Source organism: Ursus americanus, chromosome 6 (assembly GCF_024610735.1).
Source record: "Ursus americanus isolate L20-20 chromosome 6, mUrsAme1.1.p, whole genome shotgun sequence".
NCBI lineage: Eukaryota > Metazoa > Chordata > Mammalia > Carnivora > Ursidae > Ursus > Ursus americanus.
The window spans coordinates 71,588,630-71,608,673 of record NC_142132.1 but is presented as its reverse complement, the minus strand read 5'-3'; the positions used below and the strand labels follow the sequence as shown (position 1 = coordinate 71,608,673).

General features: G+C 38.5%; 1 protein-coding gene across 3 annotated transcripts in view; it reads left to right on the top strand.

The window, feature by feature from the left end:
- LYST (lysosomal trafficking regulator) overlaps positions 1-20,044 on the top strand; it is a 202,315-nt gene that overhangs the window by 111,873 nt on the left and 70,398 nt on the right. For 2 of the 3 annotated variants that reach the window (XM_045783611.2, XM_087863139.1), the window contains exons 24-32: positions 349-526; positions 2,607-2,776; positions 4,240-4,470; positions 6,046-6,212; positions 6,853-7,005; positions 11,890-12,051; positions 12,695-12,886; positions 15,209-15,387; positions 16,791-16,997. In XM_045783611.2, coding sequence (XP_045639567.2) covers positions 349-526; positions 2,607-2,776; positions 4,240-4,470; positions 6,046-6,212; positions 6,853-7,005; positions 11,890-12,051; positions 12,695-12,886; positions 15,209-15,387; positions 16,791-16,997 — 1,639 coding nt within the window. The remainder of the gene's footprint in view (positions 1-348; positions 527-2,606; positions 2,777-4,239; positions 4,471-6,045; positions 6,213-6,852; positions 7,006-11,889; positions 12,052-12,694; positions 12,887-15,208; positions 15,388-16,790; positions 16,998-20,044) is intronic. The other variant, XM_045783612.2, reaches the window with a different exon arrangement.

The window sequence follows — 20,044 nt, the reverse complement described above, 5'->3', positions numbered from 1 at the left end:
GAGCTTCTGCGGTGATGGGAATGTTTTCCCTGTGCTGTGCAGTACAGTAGACACTGGCCACATATGCCTGTTGAATGCTTGAAAGGCGGCTAGTGCCCACCACCCTGTTGCCCATCATAGCTGTGGAATAGAATGGCGTTCAATAGACTGTGTGCCTAAACCTTATCGCTGATAACATTTTAAAAAAAGTGATGGCACATTTGTTAGTCACAGTTAAACATTTTATAACTTCATGAACTTTTGTTTCACATGTTAAAATTATTACTCCTCCTCACAGTTCTTAAGATAATTATTATATACTAGTCTTCCTGATATGTGTTAGTAAGACTTTTGGGGTCTCTGTTTTAGTGTAACAGAAGACTGTTTGGTACCTATATGCTGTGGATTATACGAGCTCTTAAGTGGAGTTCTTCTCATCCTGCCTGATGTTATGCTTCAAGATGTGATGGACAAGCTCATTCAGGCAGATACGCTTTTAGTCCTCGTTAACCACCCATCACCTGCTATACAGCAAGGAGTTATTAAAGTAAGGACAAACTCTAAATGTGTTGTTTTAATTCAGAAAAATAAACATAAGTATAGTTTAAAATTTGAATATATATGTTAAAGTAGACCTAAAGCTTTATTTTATTCTAAGGAATAATGAACCAATATACAGTTGACCCTTGAATGACACCGATTTGAACTGCGTGGGTCCACTTATATGCAGACTCTTAAAATAAATATAATATAGTACTGTAAATATATTTTCTCCTCCTTATGATTTTCTTAATAACATTTTCTTTTTTCAAGCTTACTTTATTGTAAGAATACAGTATAGAATGGGTAAAACATACCGAATCTGTGTTCATCAACTGTTTATATTATCAGTAAGGCTCCCACTCCACAGGAGCCTTTTAGTAGTTAAGTTCTGGGGGAGTCAGAAGTTATATGCAGATTTTCAACTATGAGGGGGGTTGGCATCTCTAACCTTCATGTTGTTCAAGGGTCAACTGTAGTTTGTTACTTCTTAGTCATATTTTTATATGTATTATCATGCGATTTTAAGCTCTTCTCCATATATCGGTTCGTACCAATATGTTTTTTATACCAACTACAAGGAACACATAGTCCATTGGGAATCTTTCCTGCAGTGCAGGATTAAATCTTAAACATTTACTTCAGGTTTTAGCTCAGATGTCACCTTTTCAGAGACCCGATCACCTGTCAGAATAGCTCCCCTCTAGTGTCCGACCCCTCATTCATTCTAGCATCCCAGCTCTGTCTTGTAGTTATCTTTCTATACTATCTGTGTGCTTGTTCTTTCAGTCTCCCACACTGACATATCAGCTCCATGAGGGCAGGTATCTTGTGTCTAGTGTACACTAGGTACTAAGCATAGTGTTGAATGAATAAACGTTTGATATGAATGGTTTCCCTTAGAAAACAACCCAATATTGAAATGGTCTTTCAGAGATTCTCATTTTCTTTAGTTTGTCTCGAGTAGGATTTTTTTAATCACTTGCAGTTCAACCTACTATTTATTGAGCTTCTATCCCATGTGCAAAACACTAGTTTAGCTGTTTGCTATGTGGGATATATAGTAGAGTAATTTCTACATTCCAGGGGTTTACAGTCTAGTGAGGGAGAAACCTCAACTAAGTAAAATGTAAGGACTTCTTGTGATGGGTACTTCAATGGCAATATTAACAAAGAAGAGTGGGAACATAGGAAAAGCAGTTAATTCTGACTGGGGAACCAGGGAAGGATTCATGCAAAAGGTGTATTTGGTATCATGCTGTAAAATTAGAAAGCTTTTTAAGTAGGGCAGTAAACAGATGTGTGTTTGGGGAAGAATCATCTATCAGCACTGCAAGGGAGAGATTGCAGGGGGTGAGAGGTGAAAGTATTCTGTTTAGCAGGCTAGCACAGTAGTCTGGGGAAGAAATGTTGAGTTCCTGATCTGGGGAAGTGGGAAGTTGAAGAACATGCAGATTTGAGAGACATTCACTGGAATGAAGGGGAGAGACCTTCATAATTACATGTGGGCAATCAGGGCTGGAAAAGCCAAAAGTGAGATTAACTGTGAAAACTAGGAAGGTGGAACTCTGTGTGCTCTAAGATTGGAACCACAAAAGATGTGAGTTTGGAAGGAAAATAATTAATTGGGTTTTACATATGTTGCATTTAAGAAACCAGGGAAGGGTGGAAATTTAGGCCTGTGCTCAGGGTAAATAATCTGTCAAGAAGTCTAGAAGTAGAAGTCTAGGAGATACACACATACACACACAACACACACGTTGACTAATTTTCTTTTCCTTCAGAATAAAGCACAAATATTGTACTTATACTTGACAAAGGCTACCAGTCTACTAGGTATCCATGCTCAGCTAAAAAAGTTAGTTGCCCCATAACAAAAGTATTAAAGATCTCCGAGATAAAGTCATCATTAGCATTCCAAAGTAGTCAGAAACAACGATTATTTTTATTTTGCTATGCAGTTGCATTTTTTTGAGCTTTCTATGTTCTATACATATGAAATTAAAGGGTAACTTATAAGTATTTGATTTCTGTACATCATATAAAATTTAATGCATTATGTAAATTGTCCTAATTTTTTTTCTTAGCTATTAGATGCATATTTTAATAGAGCATCTAAGGAACAAAAAGATAAATTCCTAAAGAACCGTGGCTTTTCCTTGCTAGCCAACCAGTTGTATCTACACCGGGGAACACAGGAATTGTTAGAATGCTTCATTGAAATGTTCTTTGGTCGACGTATTGGCCTTGATGAAGAGTAAGTGGGTCCTTTCCTCCACCATAATTGGGGGTCTTATGTCTTAAAAATAAAATTTATTGAGCTGACTCTTAATAAAATTATTTGATCGTTTTTAGAAGAAACCTCTAAAAGTCATTTTTCAGGTGACGCAATTTATTATTTTCCATATGATTTTGTTTCTAACTTCTCCCTTTGTGTTTCATTCATTAGACACAAATGCTTCATCAAAGGGAAGAAGGTGGTTAGTTAAGATTTGGCACATGGTGTTAACATGAGAAGGTTAGCTGAAAAGAAGGTGGTTCATGTTTGCCAAGCAGGAGATCACATGAGTGATCCATAAAGAAACTTTCCACTCCCCTCAGCCTCCAGGTTTTCTGGGAGAAGAGTACACCTGGAATTCCTGGTTTGGCCAAAAAGTGAAACTGTTACTGCTCTCTCTGTTAGAGTGGTGAGAAATGTATGCCTCATCATCATTATTTACGTATTTCTTTTTTTGAGAGAGAGAGCATGAGCAGGGAGGAGACGGAGAGGCAGGCTCCCCGCTGAGCAGGGACACCCCACCCCCAACGGTACTCAGTCCCAGGACCCTGGGATCATGACCTGAGCCGAAGGCAGACATTTAACCTACTGAGCCATCTCAGGCATCCCTCTCATCATCAACATTAAGTGTCTTCTACTTATTAAGTAGACCAATTCAGACCTTGAGGAATTTACTTATTAACTGCAGTAGTGGCAGTAGCACTTTCATTTGCATACAGCTTTTAGCTCTTTCAAAGCAATTCTGCAGTATGTCCTTTGATTCTCACAACAGCCTTGAGAAGAAAGTAGGGCAGGTGTCTCCACGTGTATTTGACAGATAAGGAAAAGAAGGTACAAAACGCTTAAATAATTTCTTTCCATCACAGAGGTGAATAGTATTGGGAGAAGAACTCAAGATTCATTCCTTTCATTAGACCTCTTTTTACTACTTTGCTGCTGTCTCTTGAATATTATTATTATTATTATTATTATTATTATTATATGTTATGTAATAGTAACAACATATAATCATATAATTATGTATGTTGTGTGTTATTATATGTTCATAATTATAATTATAATTTATTGTTAATAATTTTAATTTATTAATAATAAGGTCATAATACCTTCCTGTGCATTTGTTATATAGACCCCTGAAGCAGGACTTCTTTGGACACCTAAGGGGCCTTGGACAAATTAAAGGGAGTCAATTAAAACCATGAAATAGTATACATGTTTCAATAGAATGTTTGTATATTTACCTTGGGACAGACTTCTAACAATATTTTGATTTTATTGGGGGCAGGGTCTCTGATCTTAATGGTTGAGATTCCTTGCTCCCCAAATTTATTTTTTATAGCTTCAAAATCCAGTTAGCAAAATGACCCATATTGCAATCATTTTTCCTTATTTGGTAGTTAATTTCTTCTAATGTGCTCTTAACTGTGTATTTTTTATTATAGATTTGACCTGGAAGATGTGAAAAACATAGGACTTTTTCAGAAGTGGTCTGTCGTTCCTGTTCTGGGACTAATAGAGACCTCTCTATATGACAACATGCTCTTGCATAGTGCTCTCTTACTTCTTCTCCAAATATTAAATTCTTGTTCCAAGGTAGCAGATATGTTGCTGGATAATGGTCTACTGTACGTGTTATGTAATACAGTAGCAGCCCTGAATGGATTAGAAAAAAAGTAAGTTTTAAATCATTATTTAAAATGACATCATCTGATAAATACTTAAGAAAGGGGAAACTTTAGTAATAGGTTACATTAGAGCATCTGATTTTTCAAAACACTTTCAAAGAATATCTTTCCTACCAAACTGATTAAATTAATTAAATTAATTGAATTTGGAGGGGAGACTATTTTCCCTCATTTTCAACAAGCTTACTTAAAAAGAAGATGTTTATATGACCTACTTTTAAGTATTGAGAACCTGAAAGCAAGTTGAATAAATTCAACTATCCTCAAATACATTTACCAAGCTTCCACTGTGACCTTATAAAAATCATTATCCGCATGAGGAATAGGAAATTGAGGATTGGAAAGAGAGACTTGTTGAAGATCTGAAACTGAACCCATCTTACTTCAAATGCCTGTTTTAAATGATGCTCTCCTACTTTCTACTACCATAAATGAATTTCCTGTTTCCAGAAGTATATTAGCAAATGGCTGCCTACCAAATTAATTAATAGCTTTACAAAATGTGTGAGATTATATTTTTACTTGGATTTTGTGCGTTTGGTGTCTGCATTTATGATGTACAGCATAACGTTTTTATGAGCATAATGTTAAAAAACGAATCTCTAGTAGTACCATCTTACTGCACATTAAAGCATTAACTATTATCTTTATTTTTTAAGAGAAGGCAGAGTACACAGGTGGTAATTCTCTAGGCCAGGGGGGTTCTATGAGCAAGAAAGAGTCCTTGTACTGAGTTCAGTTCAATTGTTACTGGTTACCTCTTAAATTCAGGATTTCTGTACTAAGCATGTGAGAAATACAAAGAAATACAAAGTATTTTATTTTCTCAAAACACTTAGTCTTGGTTATAATACAATATATCTAATTGGGAAGAGTTGCCTACAGGCTTCTTCTAAAAGTAGTTTGTTGTTGGTTTGGTTTGTTTTGTTTTTAATAAATTGTACTTACCGATGTGCTTACATGCTACTCTGTTTATTGGCCCCAAACAGTTACCATTTCTCACTCTTGCTTGATTTATAAAAAAATAAATGGAGAGAAGTATTCAAGCTTAATATCATACACTGAGGTAGATTATCAAGGTTCAGAATTAGGGGACAGAAGTAACTAATTCATATTTAATAGGTATTTATAAGTTCAAGTCTATTATCCCTTTTAATCCTTGAAAGAACTATAATTTGATGTATGATTCAGAGAGGTTAGGTAATTTATTCAAATTCACCTTCTCTGAGGAGCCTTCTAGAACATTCCTGTTAATACCGCCAAATCTTCACCTTTTGTGTGGTCTAGGAACCTATGTGTTCCCATGGTATCTTGTATTAATCTCTATTGTTACCCTTACCAGAACTTACTGTTTATAGTCATCTCTTTACTTGTCTGGTCCTCTGCAAAACAGTCAACTTTTTGACAGGAGTCAAAGCATGTTTTCTTATTTCTGTGTCTAGCATGCAGTTCAAATGACCTGCCATAGAGTAAGCATGAGTAAATACTGAATGAGTGAATGCTCTAAGAACGGGAACTTAAACCAGTTCTCTTTGCCTTAAATTGTTTGTTCTTTTTCTTTAGCGTTCCTTTGAATGAGTACAAATTGCTTGCTTGTGATATACAGCAACTTTTCATAGCAGTTACAATTCATGCTTGCAGTTCCTCAGGCGCACAATATTTTAGAGTTATCGAAGACCTCATTGTACTGCTTGGGTATCTTCAAAATAGCAAAAACAAGAGGACACAAAGTAAGATTTTGTTTTTATGGATTGAGGAGGGAATTATATAGTAGCCAAAAATGTTATTTGACCCTAATCTCTTTCTTGTGGAAACTATTGTACTGAAGGTTCATCCTTAATTTTGTGATAATATTATCAGCTTTAAAAAGAAGTCTTTTTAAGTAGCAAAATTTAAACAAGTGATGCCGTGATATAATTAGTAGCTGGCAACACATCATTAAAAGAAGCCTCTGATTTTTCTTACCAAGTAGTATTAAAAGGCTTATGTTGAATAAAAATGCCCTTTAGTTTTCTTTACTGGCAAATATTAAATAAATGTGAAACAGAAAAATGTGAGAATTTCTGGTTAAACTTTGTGTTCTATGTTAAAAATCCTGTTCTTTAAAACAGTGATATAAAATGAAATAAATTTGTAGAGCTGATATTTTTCCATTGAATTTTTTATAACGACCATTTAGAAATTTGCTTTAAAATTTCTTTTAAAGGCCATTTAAAAATGTTTAGTACTACCCACATTGATCAAAATTTTAAAATTTACGTCTAATAAAACATATTGGCAGTTTAGATGTTACATGAAAATAAAAATCAACTCAATTTTAAAAATTAACATCCACATGCCTTGAAAACATTCTAGTATCTTCTGTTTTAGATATGGCTGTTGCACTACAATTTAGAGTTCTCCAAGCTGCTATGGAATTTATAAGGACCACTGCAAATCATGACTCTGAAAACCTTGCAGATACATTCCAGTTACCCTCTGCTCCCCACCATGCAGTATTTCAAAAGCGGAAGAGCATTGCTGGTGAGTATTGAAATAATATTTTAATGATTATAAATTGAGGGTGGCTTGACTTTCCTATATTCTGATGCCATTCGCACTTTAAAAATATTTTTTAGTTTCAAAAGTTAAACTATAGGGGCACCTGGTACCTCAAGGTGGTTAAGCATCCAACTCCTGATTTTGGCTCAGGTATGATCTCAGGGTTGTGAGATTGAGCCCCTGTCGGGCTCCACGCTCAGGAGGGAGTCTGCTTGAGATTCTTTCCTCTCCTCTGCCCTCCCCTTCCCCTGCATTCACTCTCTTTCTCTCTAAAATAAATAAATCTTTAAAAAAAAGTTAAACTGTAAAATTTGAGAAAAGTTTCCTCCTTGAAAAAACATTCTGATTTATTTCAGTGCTCTTCTCATTCAGTTATCTCTAAAGCAACTACCACGTGCCAAGCACAGTGTAAATGTTGAAAATACAGCTATGAAGAAAACAGACACAGATTCTGCACCCACAGAGATTACAAAATAGTAGAGAAATGCAGAGGATCGGAGTAGAGACTAGAACACGGCAACCTGGTTTCCATCAGGAGTCAGAGAAATCTCTGAGGAAGTGAGATTTCAGTGTAGACACAAAGGGTGAGAAAAGAGCTAGCAAGATAGAGTCAGAGAAAGAGTGCTGCAGGCAGAATGAATGGCTTACGTGAGGTTTCACAACAGGAAAAAGCGGAGCTTCAGAGAACTGAAAGTCATTTAGCCAGAGTGGAATACTCTGAAGGGAATGAGGAGCGTGATGTGGATAAGGCTGTCCAAGGCGGCATTGGCCAGTGCATAGATAACCATATAGGCCATGTGAAGGAGTTGAGATTAGGATAAAATCTGGGAAGCCATGACATAAGCAGATTTTCATTTTGTAAAGACCACTCTGGCTTCTGTGTAGAGAATGGGTTAGAGGAGAGCAAGAAAGGTAGTGGGGGGTCCAGGTAGGAGGCTGTCGAACAGCGAAGGCGGGAGAAGATGATGGCTTGTGGTTAGAATGGATGCCACCTCAGGGCTTGCTGTGAATTAGTACAGATCACCATGTAAGTGTCAACATTGTTAGACTTCCTTATTTTTCCCACAGAATATGCTGTGACCTTTATGCACATAATCCAGAAAGATGACATAAACACCTCCCTCCCACACACGGGATCTGCATGCGCATCTGCACCTACATGTGCGTACATGTGTATGTAGAATGGATGTGGATGTGTACACACACACACACACACACACACACACACACACACATCTCCAAACAGAGTAGTTGGTAATTTGTTTGAAGCTTAATCACCCTTACTGTCATAAGGGCTTTTAAATCCAAATCTGTCTTCTACTTGGGTTAAACAACTTTATTTTGTTCAGTGCTATGCCAAATTTTAAAACCATGTGAGAAACGCATTTGTAGAGAAAAGTTATTAAATACACATTTTTTGCAGCAGTATGTTTCAATTATGCTAAATATGAGCTATGTAAATAAAACTTCTAAGACATCCACATAACTTTATTGCCCCTGTACAGCCTTCCTTAATATAATATCCGAACACAGTCTCTCCTTTTGACCGGATGTCCCAGTAACTCTCTGGTCTTGGGTAGAATTCTGCCTTTTATAGAGTCCATCAGTCAGGCTCAGCTAACCACATACCAGAAGACGACTTTTGAACCACCTTTCTGTTGCAGGATTCCTTATAGCCAGTGACTGCTTAGATGGAATTCACCCTCTTTTGATATAGGAAAGTATACCTTTGCCGGTGTCACAGATCATAGGAGCTGTTTTTTTCTTGCTGACATTTCTCATTCTCATGGCCATTTCTCCTGCGCTTTTATACCTAGATCCCTGGTTTAGTTTTCGATCAGCTCCTGCCTGGGCTGACACAGTGGCACTCTTGCTATCTTCTGTTTGGTCTGTGATTCCCCTGATAGTGTGTCATCCGTCTCTTTTGACACCAGCATTTTTATCACCTTGAGCCTCAGAGCCCTGTATAGCTCGAAGTTCGTTAATTGTTTATTTTTTATTTGTTTGAGTCCTTTTAAAGTGGATGATGGACCTTTAGTCCTTTCTTTAAACCATTCTCCTTTTTTTTCTGACTCCTCTGGCCTCTTTCCCTGGGCTTATATTTTTCACTGTATCTAAGTAAATGCCATTACTATAAGCCACATGAGGCTTATACAGTCCTACAAAGTTTGAGCTTGAGAAAAGACCTCAAAAGTCTACCAGACCAGCTCCCACATTTTACAGAAGCACAGAGGCCTGGAATTAGAGACTGCTGGAGCAAGAGTGCCTACGCTTCTCCCTCTGTGTCCTACACCACATCCGCTCATTCCAGCTCCTTCGTATCTTGGGATTCGTCTCTCATAGGCCTCTCCCACCAGTTCTTCCTGATTTAAATGTGGCCCTTATTTAAATTCTCTTTGAATCCAGTTTACAAAATACCACTTTATATGTTGCTTTGTAATTCCTTCCACATTGTTTTACACATGTATTTGGGAAATGTTGGGTTTTATTTCTTCGTTCTTAGTCAAAATTATATTGGCTGTGTACACTATAGGTACAAAAGATACAAAATACTGGAGCTCCTCTGCTTCTGAGCAGTATGGTTATAAAAGCCCATTTCAGTCTATTTATTCATGATGCTAAAGTTACTAAGAAGGATTTATATTTCCATCATTTCCATTATTTAGATATGACCTGTTCCTTCCAAAATTTAAAGCAAGCTGTTCTTATTAGTGATAAATGTTTAGGGGAGATGGTTTCTTCCTAAATAGATCATTTTGCATTTATTGAAAACTGCTGAGACAAGTGACACATCCAACCCCACTGCCCCCCACCCCCCCACCCTGCACCTCCAGCAGAGCTTGTGGGGATGCCCGGCAGCGGCAACTTGTGTTCCAGCCACACACCACATGCTCTGGTCATTGACAGATCTACTCAGACTGTGAATGCCAGAATACCCATGGCTTGGGCCCAGAGTTTCCTCAGTGGCACTGTCGTCATATCTAGATTTTAAGTGCTCACACTCTTGGAGGAGTTAGATACTATTTTATTGCCAGATTAATCTTTTGACAGCCTGACTCTTGTGCGCCATGATCCTGCTCAACAGCCTCGATGGTTCCAGCGACAGTTAACAAAACTCGGAGTCCTTAGCCTCTGTATCTTGTCTTGATAAAGATGAAAGAGAGAGATGTCACTTTGCCTAAATATCATGCTCTGCCTTCTGTTTGTAAACGGATTTCTATTTCTTTTTTTTTTTTTAAGATTTTATTTATTTATTTGACAGAGAGAGACAACCAGAGAAAGAGGGAACACAACAGGGGGAGTGGGAGAGGAAGAAGCAGGCTCATAGCGGAGGAGCCTGATGTGGGGCTCGATCCCATAATGCCAGGATCACACCCCGAGCCGAAGGCAGACCCTTAACAACTGTGCCACCCAGGCACCCCAACTAATCAATATATTTATAGACATTTTTACACACAATAAAAATATTCTTTATGTTTATTGAACATATAATAATCTAGTATATTGATTTGCTGTGATCTTGTTTCCTGATCCTTACCAATAAACAAAGGCTTTTTTTTTACTTGTTTGTTTTAGCTGTTATAAACAGGATAGCAATGTACATTCTTTTGTATGTTTTTTTTTCGCTTGTCTGCTTATCACTCTGAAAACATATAAACATCCCCTTAATGCATGAAGGTAGAAGTAAGCATTAGGGAATTATTTAAAGTGCTATACATATATACAAACTCTCATAAATAAATATATAAGTTGTGTTATTAATATGATTCACATAAAATGAATTTCCTTTATATTTCAACCATCAATAACAATACCAACTATTAACAACTTTTGATGCTTTGTATGAGATAAGCATTGTGTTTTATGTCATTATTTAATTAATTTTTTAAAGATTTCATTTATTTATTTATTTATTTATTTATTTATTTATTTATTTATTTATTTAGAGCATGAGTGGGGTGAGGGGCAAAGGGAGACTGAATCTCAAGCAGACTTCCCACTAAGGGTGGAGCCTGTCCCGGGACCCAATCTCATGACCCTGAGATCATGATCTGAGCCAAAACCCAAGAGTTGGATGCTCAACCGACTGAGCCACCCAGGCACCCCATCCATTATTTTATTTATTATTTAATCCATAGAACCACCCTCTTTATCCATTCATTCAACCATCAAATATCTATTGGGCATCAGCCCCATACCAGGTATTGTTTTATCTGCTTTCATGGATCTTATATTTTACTGGAGAAAATGGTCAATAACCCTGTAAACAAATAACATTTAATATCATGTCAGATAGTGACAAATATCTACCTGTGAGGTGAGTTCTATTTTACTTTCTAATCTACATCTTAACATACGAGAGAGTGGAGACTTAGAAAGAAGTACATTTGAGACCACCCCCTCTGGTGTAGCTTCACAGTGCTGAAATACCGCCCCCGCCCACTTTTTCAAGTGCATAGTAGTGAAGACTTAACATTTCCTTCTTCAGTATAGTGCTCTGCCTCTGAATTAGGATTATCTACTGCTTATTCAGCATGAAAGCTGCCAGAGATGTAGACATTAGGAAGAATCTGCTTAAATTAAGTAAGAACATAGTCTGACAATATTGTTCTTGAGTATACCCTGGATATGAGTATTTTTTTATTTACTTTGTTTTTGTCTCAAAGGCAACTACACCTACCAAAATGTATTAACGGATAAAGAAATACCGATTACCTAAGATACTGTACAATCTAAAATGCTATTAAAATACTTAAATATCTTACAGGATGAGTCATTAAAACCTATCATAAGTTAGTCATTTAAGTAATGTGTATAGAGGCTATCTATGGAAATTGATGTATGTTTTCATAACTTAAAACAAAGGTTCAATTCCAATGAAGGGTTCCATTATTCCTCACCTACCAAGACGTCATTTTGGTTCATATGGTCAACTTCCGATGCCCTTCTCCTTCAGCCCATTAAGTCAAGACTCATTCTCCTGGTATCCTCCTGGATCCGCTACTTGTGTGGTACCTCTCGGAGCAGGTGCAGTGATGGTGCAGGAATGCCACTCCTAATCGTTCAATCTGAGGAAACATTTCTCAGGAGACACTTTCAGAGGACTGAATTCTAAAGATGCACCAAATCGCTGGAATTATATTCACTTTTCTGATCTCTTCACTTTCACTGGACTGATTTCTATAATCTCACTTATATATACTTCTCAAAACTACTTTATAAAATTTAACAATGGTAATTATCCAGAAATAGTCATGTTCTTGGTGAAACACGATGTGCTTTAAAAACCTGTTGATTATCTTGGAATACAAGGAAGTGAAACAGTATTTGAAAATATTTTGTCGGAATATTCTGAACTACTTACATATACCCTTCTAATTCTTCTGAGTTTTTCCGAAAACTCAAATTTTGTCAGATAATATCCATCCCACTAAGCTATGTCACTAGCTTCAACATTCTTATTTGGACTTTGAAATCAGAAGTACTGTTGCACTTCATCAAAGAGGGAGAAGCATCACTTTCTCTGAATCATGCTCTTCCCTTTGTGTAAAATCCCTGGGTGTTGATTAAGATTCGTTTCGTGGTCTAGTAGGCAAAAAGCTGCAAGAAAAATAATTTCCTTGATCCCTGTTAACTCCAGCATTGGTGTTTTTAATTCATATACTTGAAGGTCCTCGAAAATTTCCCGTTGCTCAAACTGACTCTCTGCTGATGAAAATGCGCTCAGTGGCAAGTGACGAACTGCATGTGATGATGCAGCGGAGAATGAGCCAGGAGAACCCCGTCCAGGCGACCGAGACAGAGCTGGCGCAGAGGCTGCAGAGGCTCACCATTTTAGCGGTTAACAGGATTATTTATCAAGGTGGGACCAGAGGATAAATATGTAGCTTGCTCAGATATGGGATTTAAAGGAAAATGATTTAAGAGGAAACTGATTAGATTTCAAAATTGTAAACAGCATTAATTTTTCATTCCTAACATCTACACTATTAAAAGAATTTCTTATTTGGAACTCAGAGTCTTGAATAAAAATCCACTTTTTAACGTGTTGTATGTGGGCCTGGAGTGACCGTTGAGTTTAAAACAGTACAGCACCCCCAATATATATATGTATTTAAACTTTTCTTTGAGATAACTGTAGATTCACATGCAGTTGTTAAGAAATACTGCAGAGAGATCCCATATACCTTTTGCCTCATTTCCCTCAATGGATTGTGCAAAATTAGAGTCCAGGGTCATTAACAGGATACAGACATTGATATAGTCAAGAAACTGAGCATTTCATCACACAGGAGACCCTTATGTTGCCTTTTTTTTTTTTTTTGAAGATTTATTTACTTATTAAAGAGAGAGAGAGCGGGGTAGGGGGAGGAGCAGAGGGAGAGAAAAATATCAAGCAGACTCCCTGCTGAGTGTGGCGCCTGATGCAGGGCTCAGTCTCATGACCCTGAGATCATGACCTGAGCTGAAACCGAGAGTCGGATGCTCAACTGGCTGCACCAACCAGGCGCCCCTGTGTTGCCTTTTTAAAGCCACACCCATTCTCCTCCCACTCTGCCCCTTCCTTCATCCCCGGCAACCTCCAATCTGTTCTCCATTCTTATTTTCATGATTTCAAGAATTCTATATAAATGGAATCATACAGTATGTGGCCTTTTAGGGTTCACTCTTTTCCCTCAGCATAATTCTCTAGAGAGTCATCCTGGTTTTGTGTGTATCGGTAGTTTGTTGTTTTTTTTTGGTTTTGCTGAGTAGTTTCCCACAGTATGGATGCACCGTAGTCTGTTTAGTCATTCACCTGTTGAAAGACCATCTGGGTTGTTTTCCAGCTTTCAGTTATTACAAATAAAGCTAGCTTCTGGAAACATTTGTGTGTAGGTTTTTGTATAAAAATAAGGCTTTGTTCTTCTGGAATAACGGTAGTTGTGTGCTTGGCTCTTGTTAAGAAGCTGTCAGACTTCTCCAGAACGACCATCTAATTCTATGTTCCCACCAGCAATGTATGAGTGATGCAGCTTCCCTCACATCCTTAACCAATATTTGGCATTGTCACTATTTTTAATTTTAGCTATTCTGATAGATGTATAGTGATATTATATTGTGGTTTTGATTTGCATTTTTATAGGGGCTACTGATTTATATATTTATACATAAAACATAATACCTAGAACAACCACTAAAAAGCTATGCAATGAAATACACTCAAAAGCACTATAGAGGAGCACCTGCGTGGCTCAATCAGTTAACCGTCTGCCTTCGGCTCAGTTCATGATCCCAGGTCCTGGGATCGAGCCCCACATTGGGCTTCTTGCTCAGCGAGAGCTTGCTTCTCCCTGTCCCTCTCCCTCCCACTCTGCCTGCTTGTACTCTCTCTCTCTCTGTCAAATAAGTAAATAAAATCTTTTAAAAAAAATCTATACATGAGTCAAAATGGAATTCCAAGAAAATGTTCAAGTAACCCCAAGAAAATAGGAAAAAGAAAACAGTAAGTTAATCACTAGAAATGCATAATACAACCAAGGCTTGTATTTTTAACTTTTCTGATTTGTATTTGGGGCAACCAGATCCCAGGCTAAACTCTGACATTGAACCATTTATCACATGCAGCTTTAATGAGATAGCACATGCACTAAAACTGCTCTGCATATCCACCGTTTGTAAATATCATATGGTCTTTATGTTTGATTTGTACAAAAACCTCATGGCTTTATTTTTTTTTTTTAAAGATTTTATTTATTTATTTGACAGAGAGCCAGCAAGAGAGGGAATACAAGCAGGGGGAGTGGGAGAGAAAGAAGCAGGCTCCCAGCAGAGGAGCCCGATGTGGGGCTCGATCCCAGGACTCTGGGATCACGCCCTGAGCCGAAGGCAGACGCTTAACAACTGAGCCACCCAGGCGCTCCAAAAACCTCATGACTTTAGTAATTTTGCAATTTAACTCATCTTCATTAATAAAATATTTGGTTTAGAATTATATGACATATATGTATAAATTTCTACATTGTTTTGGGTGTACTGACTTTCTCTATTATATTGTTATCTTCTACACCTAATACACTTGCTACACATTTATAGTGTGACAACTGAATTAGTAATTACGTAGATTACTTTTACCAGCTTCATTACCATTGTAAAGGCTAGGCATCAGTGATGTGACTAATTGTTTATTCTTCTTTTAATTCAGAGTTTAATCCAGATGTTATTGACGTTTTGAGTACTCCAGAAAATGCAACTCAAAGCAAGATCTCAGTTTCCCAGACTGAAATTTCTGAAGAAGATGTTCATCATGAACAGCCTTCCATTTTCAATCCATTTCAGAAGGAGATACTCACATATCTGGTAGAAGGATTCAAAGTATCTATCGTAAGTAAATTAATTGCATGGGACATGTTTATTCACACAAGAGGAGTAGGGTTTTATGTGTCTACTTACTCTTGAATTATTATAAAGGTTAGATCTTGGCTTAAGCGTATCTTAACACCTTCAAAATTATGTACAGAATACTAACAAGTATCAGGCTTCATTAATCACTGATGCACTTGGATTTCTGTGGGTCACTTACAGTTGATCCTAGGGAACAAATCAGTCAATACACTTCATAGATACCCAAAGTCAATCTAATTCTAGTGGCACTCATGAATCACGATTCTGCCAATCTCTAAATCTAAACTAGATTTGGTGTCTGCAGGTTTTACTTAGAGCTGAATGATTTACACAGGGCCCTTAGGACTGGCGGTAATTTGGAGAGCCATTTCCAAAACTCGGAATAAATTCTAAAATGTACTGATTCCAGTTTCAAACCAGATACAGGAGATCTGATCAGGATTGAGTTAGCCTTAGTTGGGCCACAGTTGAAGCCATTTATTTGGTTACTTATTAAGGAATATTGGCTGTCAGTTTTTATGCAATTCTTGTGACTGTTATACTCCGTGTTTTAACATTAGTTCTTCATTATGATTCCTTCTCTTTTGTATTGGAAAATCAATCAATCTACTGTTGTTTTTTGGTGGTTCTTTTTTATTTTTTTAAGCTTAAAATTTCTAAGCCCTAGGTAATTTAAATGACCTTAGGTTCTTAACCCTTCTCTCTCTTTTTGTGTGGTAAAATACACATAATATAAAATTCACTATTTTAGCCATCTTAAAGGTATAATTCAGTGGTGCTAATAAGTACATTCACATTATTGTGCAACCATTACCATTCCCCATCTCCAGAACTTCTTCATTATCCCAAACTGCTTTGTACCCATTAAATAATAACTCCTCATACCCCCCTCCCCCAGCCCCTGATAACCGCTATTCTACTTTCTGTCTCTTTGAATTTAACTTTCTAGATACCACATATAAGTTATACAATACAATATTTCATACAATATTTGTCCTTTTTTATGTGGCTTGTTTCATTTAGCATGTTATTTTCAAGTTCATCCATGTTAAAGTATGTATCAGAACTTCATTCCTTTTAAAGGCTGAATAATATTCCATTCTATGTACATACTACATTTTGTTTATCCATTCATCCATCAGTAGACATTTGGATTGTTTAACCTCTTGGCTGTTTTGAACAATGCTGCTATAAACGTCGGTATATGTCTGTCTTTTATAACCACCCATTCTATAGGGAGATATATGTCATTCTAATTTCTACTACTAAAAAAGCAATTTACAGTAAAACATGGCCTGTGATCTTCTTTAGGGCTGTGTAGAGAGGTTAGTGTATTATTGCTTGAGAAGTCGGATCCTAATTCATTCCTGTTCTGATTGAAGGGTTCAAGTAAAACCAGTGGTACCAAGCAGCAGTGGCCTAAAATCTTATGGTCCTGTAAGGAAACCTTCCGAATGCAGCTTGGCAGACTCCTAGTGCACATTTTGTCACCGGCGCACTCTTCTCAAGAGAGAAAGCAAATTTTCGAAATAGTTCGTGAACCAAATCATCAGGAAATACTGCGAGACTGTCTTAGCCCATCCCTGCAAGTAAGTATCTCAACACTTCATAAGTAAAAAGTAGTGGTGAAGTATAAAATTGAACAAAACGAGAACTGAAGATAAACTCTATTTTCATGCCAAACATCCTAAACATAGTTTTCATACCAAACAAGTATCTCCTGAGGTCTTTCTTCAGATGCTCCATACCAGACTCAAGTTGATCTCTTTGTTTATTTCCCATTCCTTCTTCCAGTGCTGATATTAAGAATTCTGTATCTGAGCTCTTATAAGATCCTTTGTAGCTTTTTTAGCTAAATCTTCAAGTGTTTTCTTTTTTAAAAGCATTATATTTAATCCATAAAACATCTAAATTAAGTAGCTCAAACAATACATTATATTTTTTAAAATGCTTATAGTAAGTTAAAACATTTTAAAAAATGTGTTGATCATTTGGAATGATCAAAATCAAAATACTTGAAAGAATTTCAGAGTCTAAATTCTAACACTTAAAGAGTGATAGATGGAGAGTTTAAATGGTACAACCAGTTTAAAGTGTTCTTTAGAATTAAATATACATTTAACCTGTGAACCTAAAATTCCATTTTTAAGTATTAACCTAAGAGAAATTAACCATATGTCCATAAAAAGACTTGTACAAGAATATCCATGTCAGCCTTTTTGCTAATAGCCAAAAACTGGAAATAAACCAAATGTCAATCAACAAGAGAATGTATAACCAAATATATAGACTATAATAGACTATTATATATATAATAGTCTATTATACAACAATAAAAGGAAACAAGCAATTGATACACCTGCCGTTATGGATGAAGTTCAAAAGCATTGCGTTAGAAAAGAAACAACAAAATATAAAAGAGCACATATTCTCTGATTCTATTCATATGAAGTCTAAGAACAGGTAGAATTAAGACATGGTGATAGAATTCAGGACAGTAGTTGTGTCCATGAGGAAGGGGGAAGCGAGAAGGTGAATTGATTGGAAAGGGGCATTAGGAAACTTTCTGGGGCAATAAAAATGTACTATATCTTATTTTGGGTAGTGGTAAAATGGATGTATACAGTTGTCAAAACTCAGAAATGAACACTTAATATCTATATGCTTTACCGTATGTAAATTATACCCCTATAAATACAGTAATACGTGATACAGACAGATAGGCATCCCTTTTAATACCTGGGAAATGCAGATAAATAGTATTAAGAACCAAAGGGTTATAGTTTTGAAGTGATGCTCTCTCTGCTATTAAGATTCTGTTAGGGGGAGAGGGAGTTAAGATGGCGGAGGAGTAGGGGACCCCTTTTTCAGCCGGTCCCCTGAGTCGAGCTGGATAGGTACCAGACCAGCCTAAATAACCACAGAATCAGCCTGAGACGCAGGATGATGCATCTGGATCTCTACAAATGAACATCTCCAGCGCTGAGTATTGAGGTACGAAGAGGGGAGCTGTAAACCGTGCACAGATATCGGAAGATAAACGGAAGGGGGAGGGAGCCGCTGCGTTTGGGCGCCAGGAAGCGGCAGCCACCTGCACGGGGGAGCGGGCGGACTCACAGAGGGCACCCGCGAGAGAGCGGACTGAGACCGGTGAGCCGTGAACGCGCGCGCGCCACCAGGCATCTCCCGGAACACCGGAATCCCGGTGTGCTCAGGGGATCCAGACTGAGACCGGGAACTCCCGGAGCGCGCACGGGGCGGCGGGCGGCTGGCGGCTGGCGGGCCACCTGCACGGGGGAGCGGGCGGACTCGCGGTCGGCACCCGCGAAACAGCAGACTGAGACCCTGAACCGGGTGCGCGCGCCACCAGGCTTCTCACAAAACTCCGGAATCAAGGTGTGCTCACCGGGCATAGACTGAGACCGGGAGACCCGGGAGCAGGCGGGGCGGCCGGTGGCTGGCGGCATTAGAAACACAAAGGACAGACACGGGGCGGCCAGTGGCTGGCGGCATTAGAAACACAAAGGACAGAGACGCGCCAGCCCTGGAAGTGAGGGCAGGGTCGCGAGTTGGTGCGCACATCCCGGGACACTGCAGGGTTGAGCAGCACCAACAGTAATAGAGTTAAAGTGGCCAGAACATCAGTGGAGAACGGGCCGCAATCCCTCTGTTCTGCGACAATGCAGCCTCTGCTGCTCTGACCCTCAGAAGAGGCATAGCCGGCCGCCAGGGAAAGCCGCCACAGAACAAAAGCCTGGAAATACCGGCTCAGAGAGTGCCCATCCCCATCCTCCCTCGCAGGGGACACGGAGACTCTAACCAAACAGGGTTGCCTGAGTATCGGCGCGGCAGGCCCCTCCCCCAGAAGGCAGGCTGAAAAATCAAGAAGCCCACAACCCGAGGCGCCTGGGTGGCGCAGTCATTGAGCGCCTGTCTCCGGCTTAGGGCGTGATCCTGGCGTGCCGGAAAGGAGTCCCTCATCGGGCTCCTCGGCTGGGAGCCAGCTTCTTCCTCTCCCACTCCCCTGCTTCTGTTCCCTCTCTCGCTGGTTGGCTGCCACATAAATAAATAAATAAAATCTTTATAGAAGAAGCCCACATCTCTAAGATCCCTATAAAACAAGGGGCACAGCCTGGGACCCAGTCAATAATTTTGGGCTCTGGACAACCCCGCAACCTCCCCTCATTAAAATGACAAGAAGGAGAAGCCCCCCCAGCAAAGAAAAGACAGTGAGTCTGTGGCCTCTGCCACAGAAGTAACGGATATGGATGTAACCAAATTATCAGAAATGGAATTCAGAGTAACAATGGTCAAGATAATGAGTAGACTTGAAAAAAGTATTCAGGAAAATATTACTGAGAATATAGAATCCCTAAGGGCGGAAATGAGAGCGAATTTGACAGAAATTAAAAATTCTATGAGCCAAATGCAGGCAAAACTAGAGGCTCTGACGGCCAGGGTCACCGAAGCGGAGGAAAGGGTTAGTGAATTGGAGGATGGGTTAATAGAGGAAAAAATAAAAATAGAAGATGGTCTTAAAAAAATCCACGCCCACGAATGTTGGCTACGGGAGATTACTGACTCAACGAAACGATCCAATGTTAGAATCATCGGCATCCCCGAGAGGGTGGAGAAA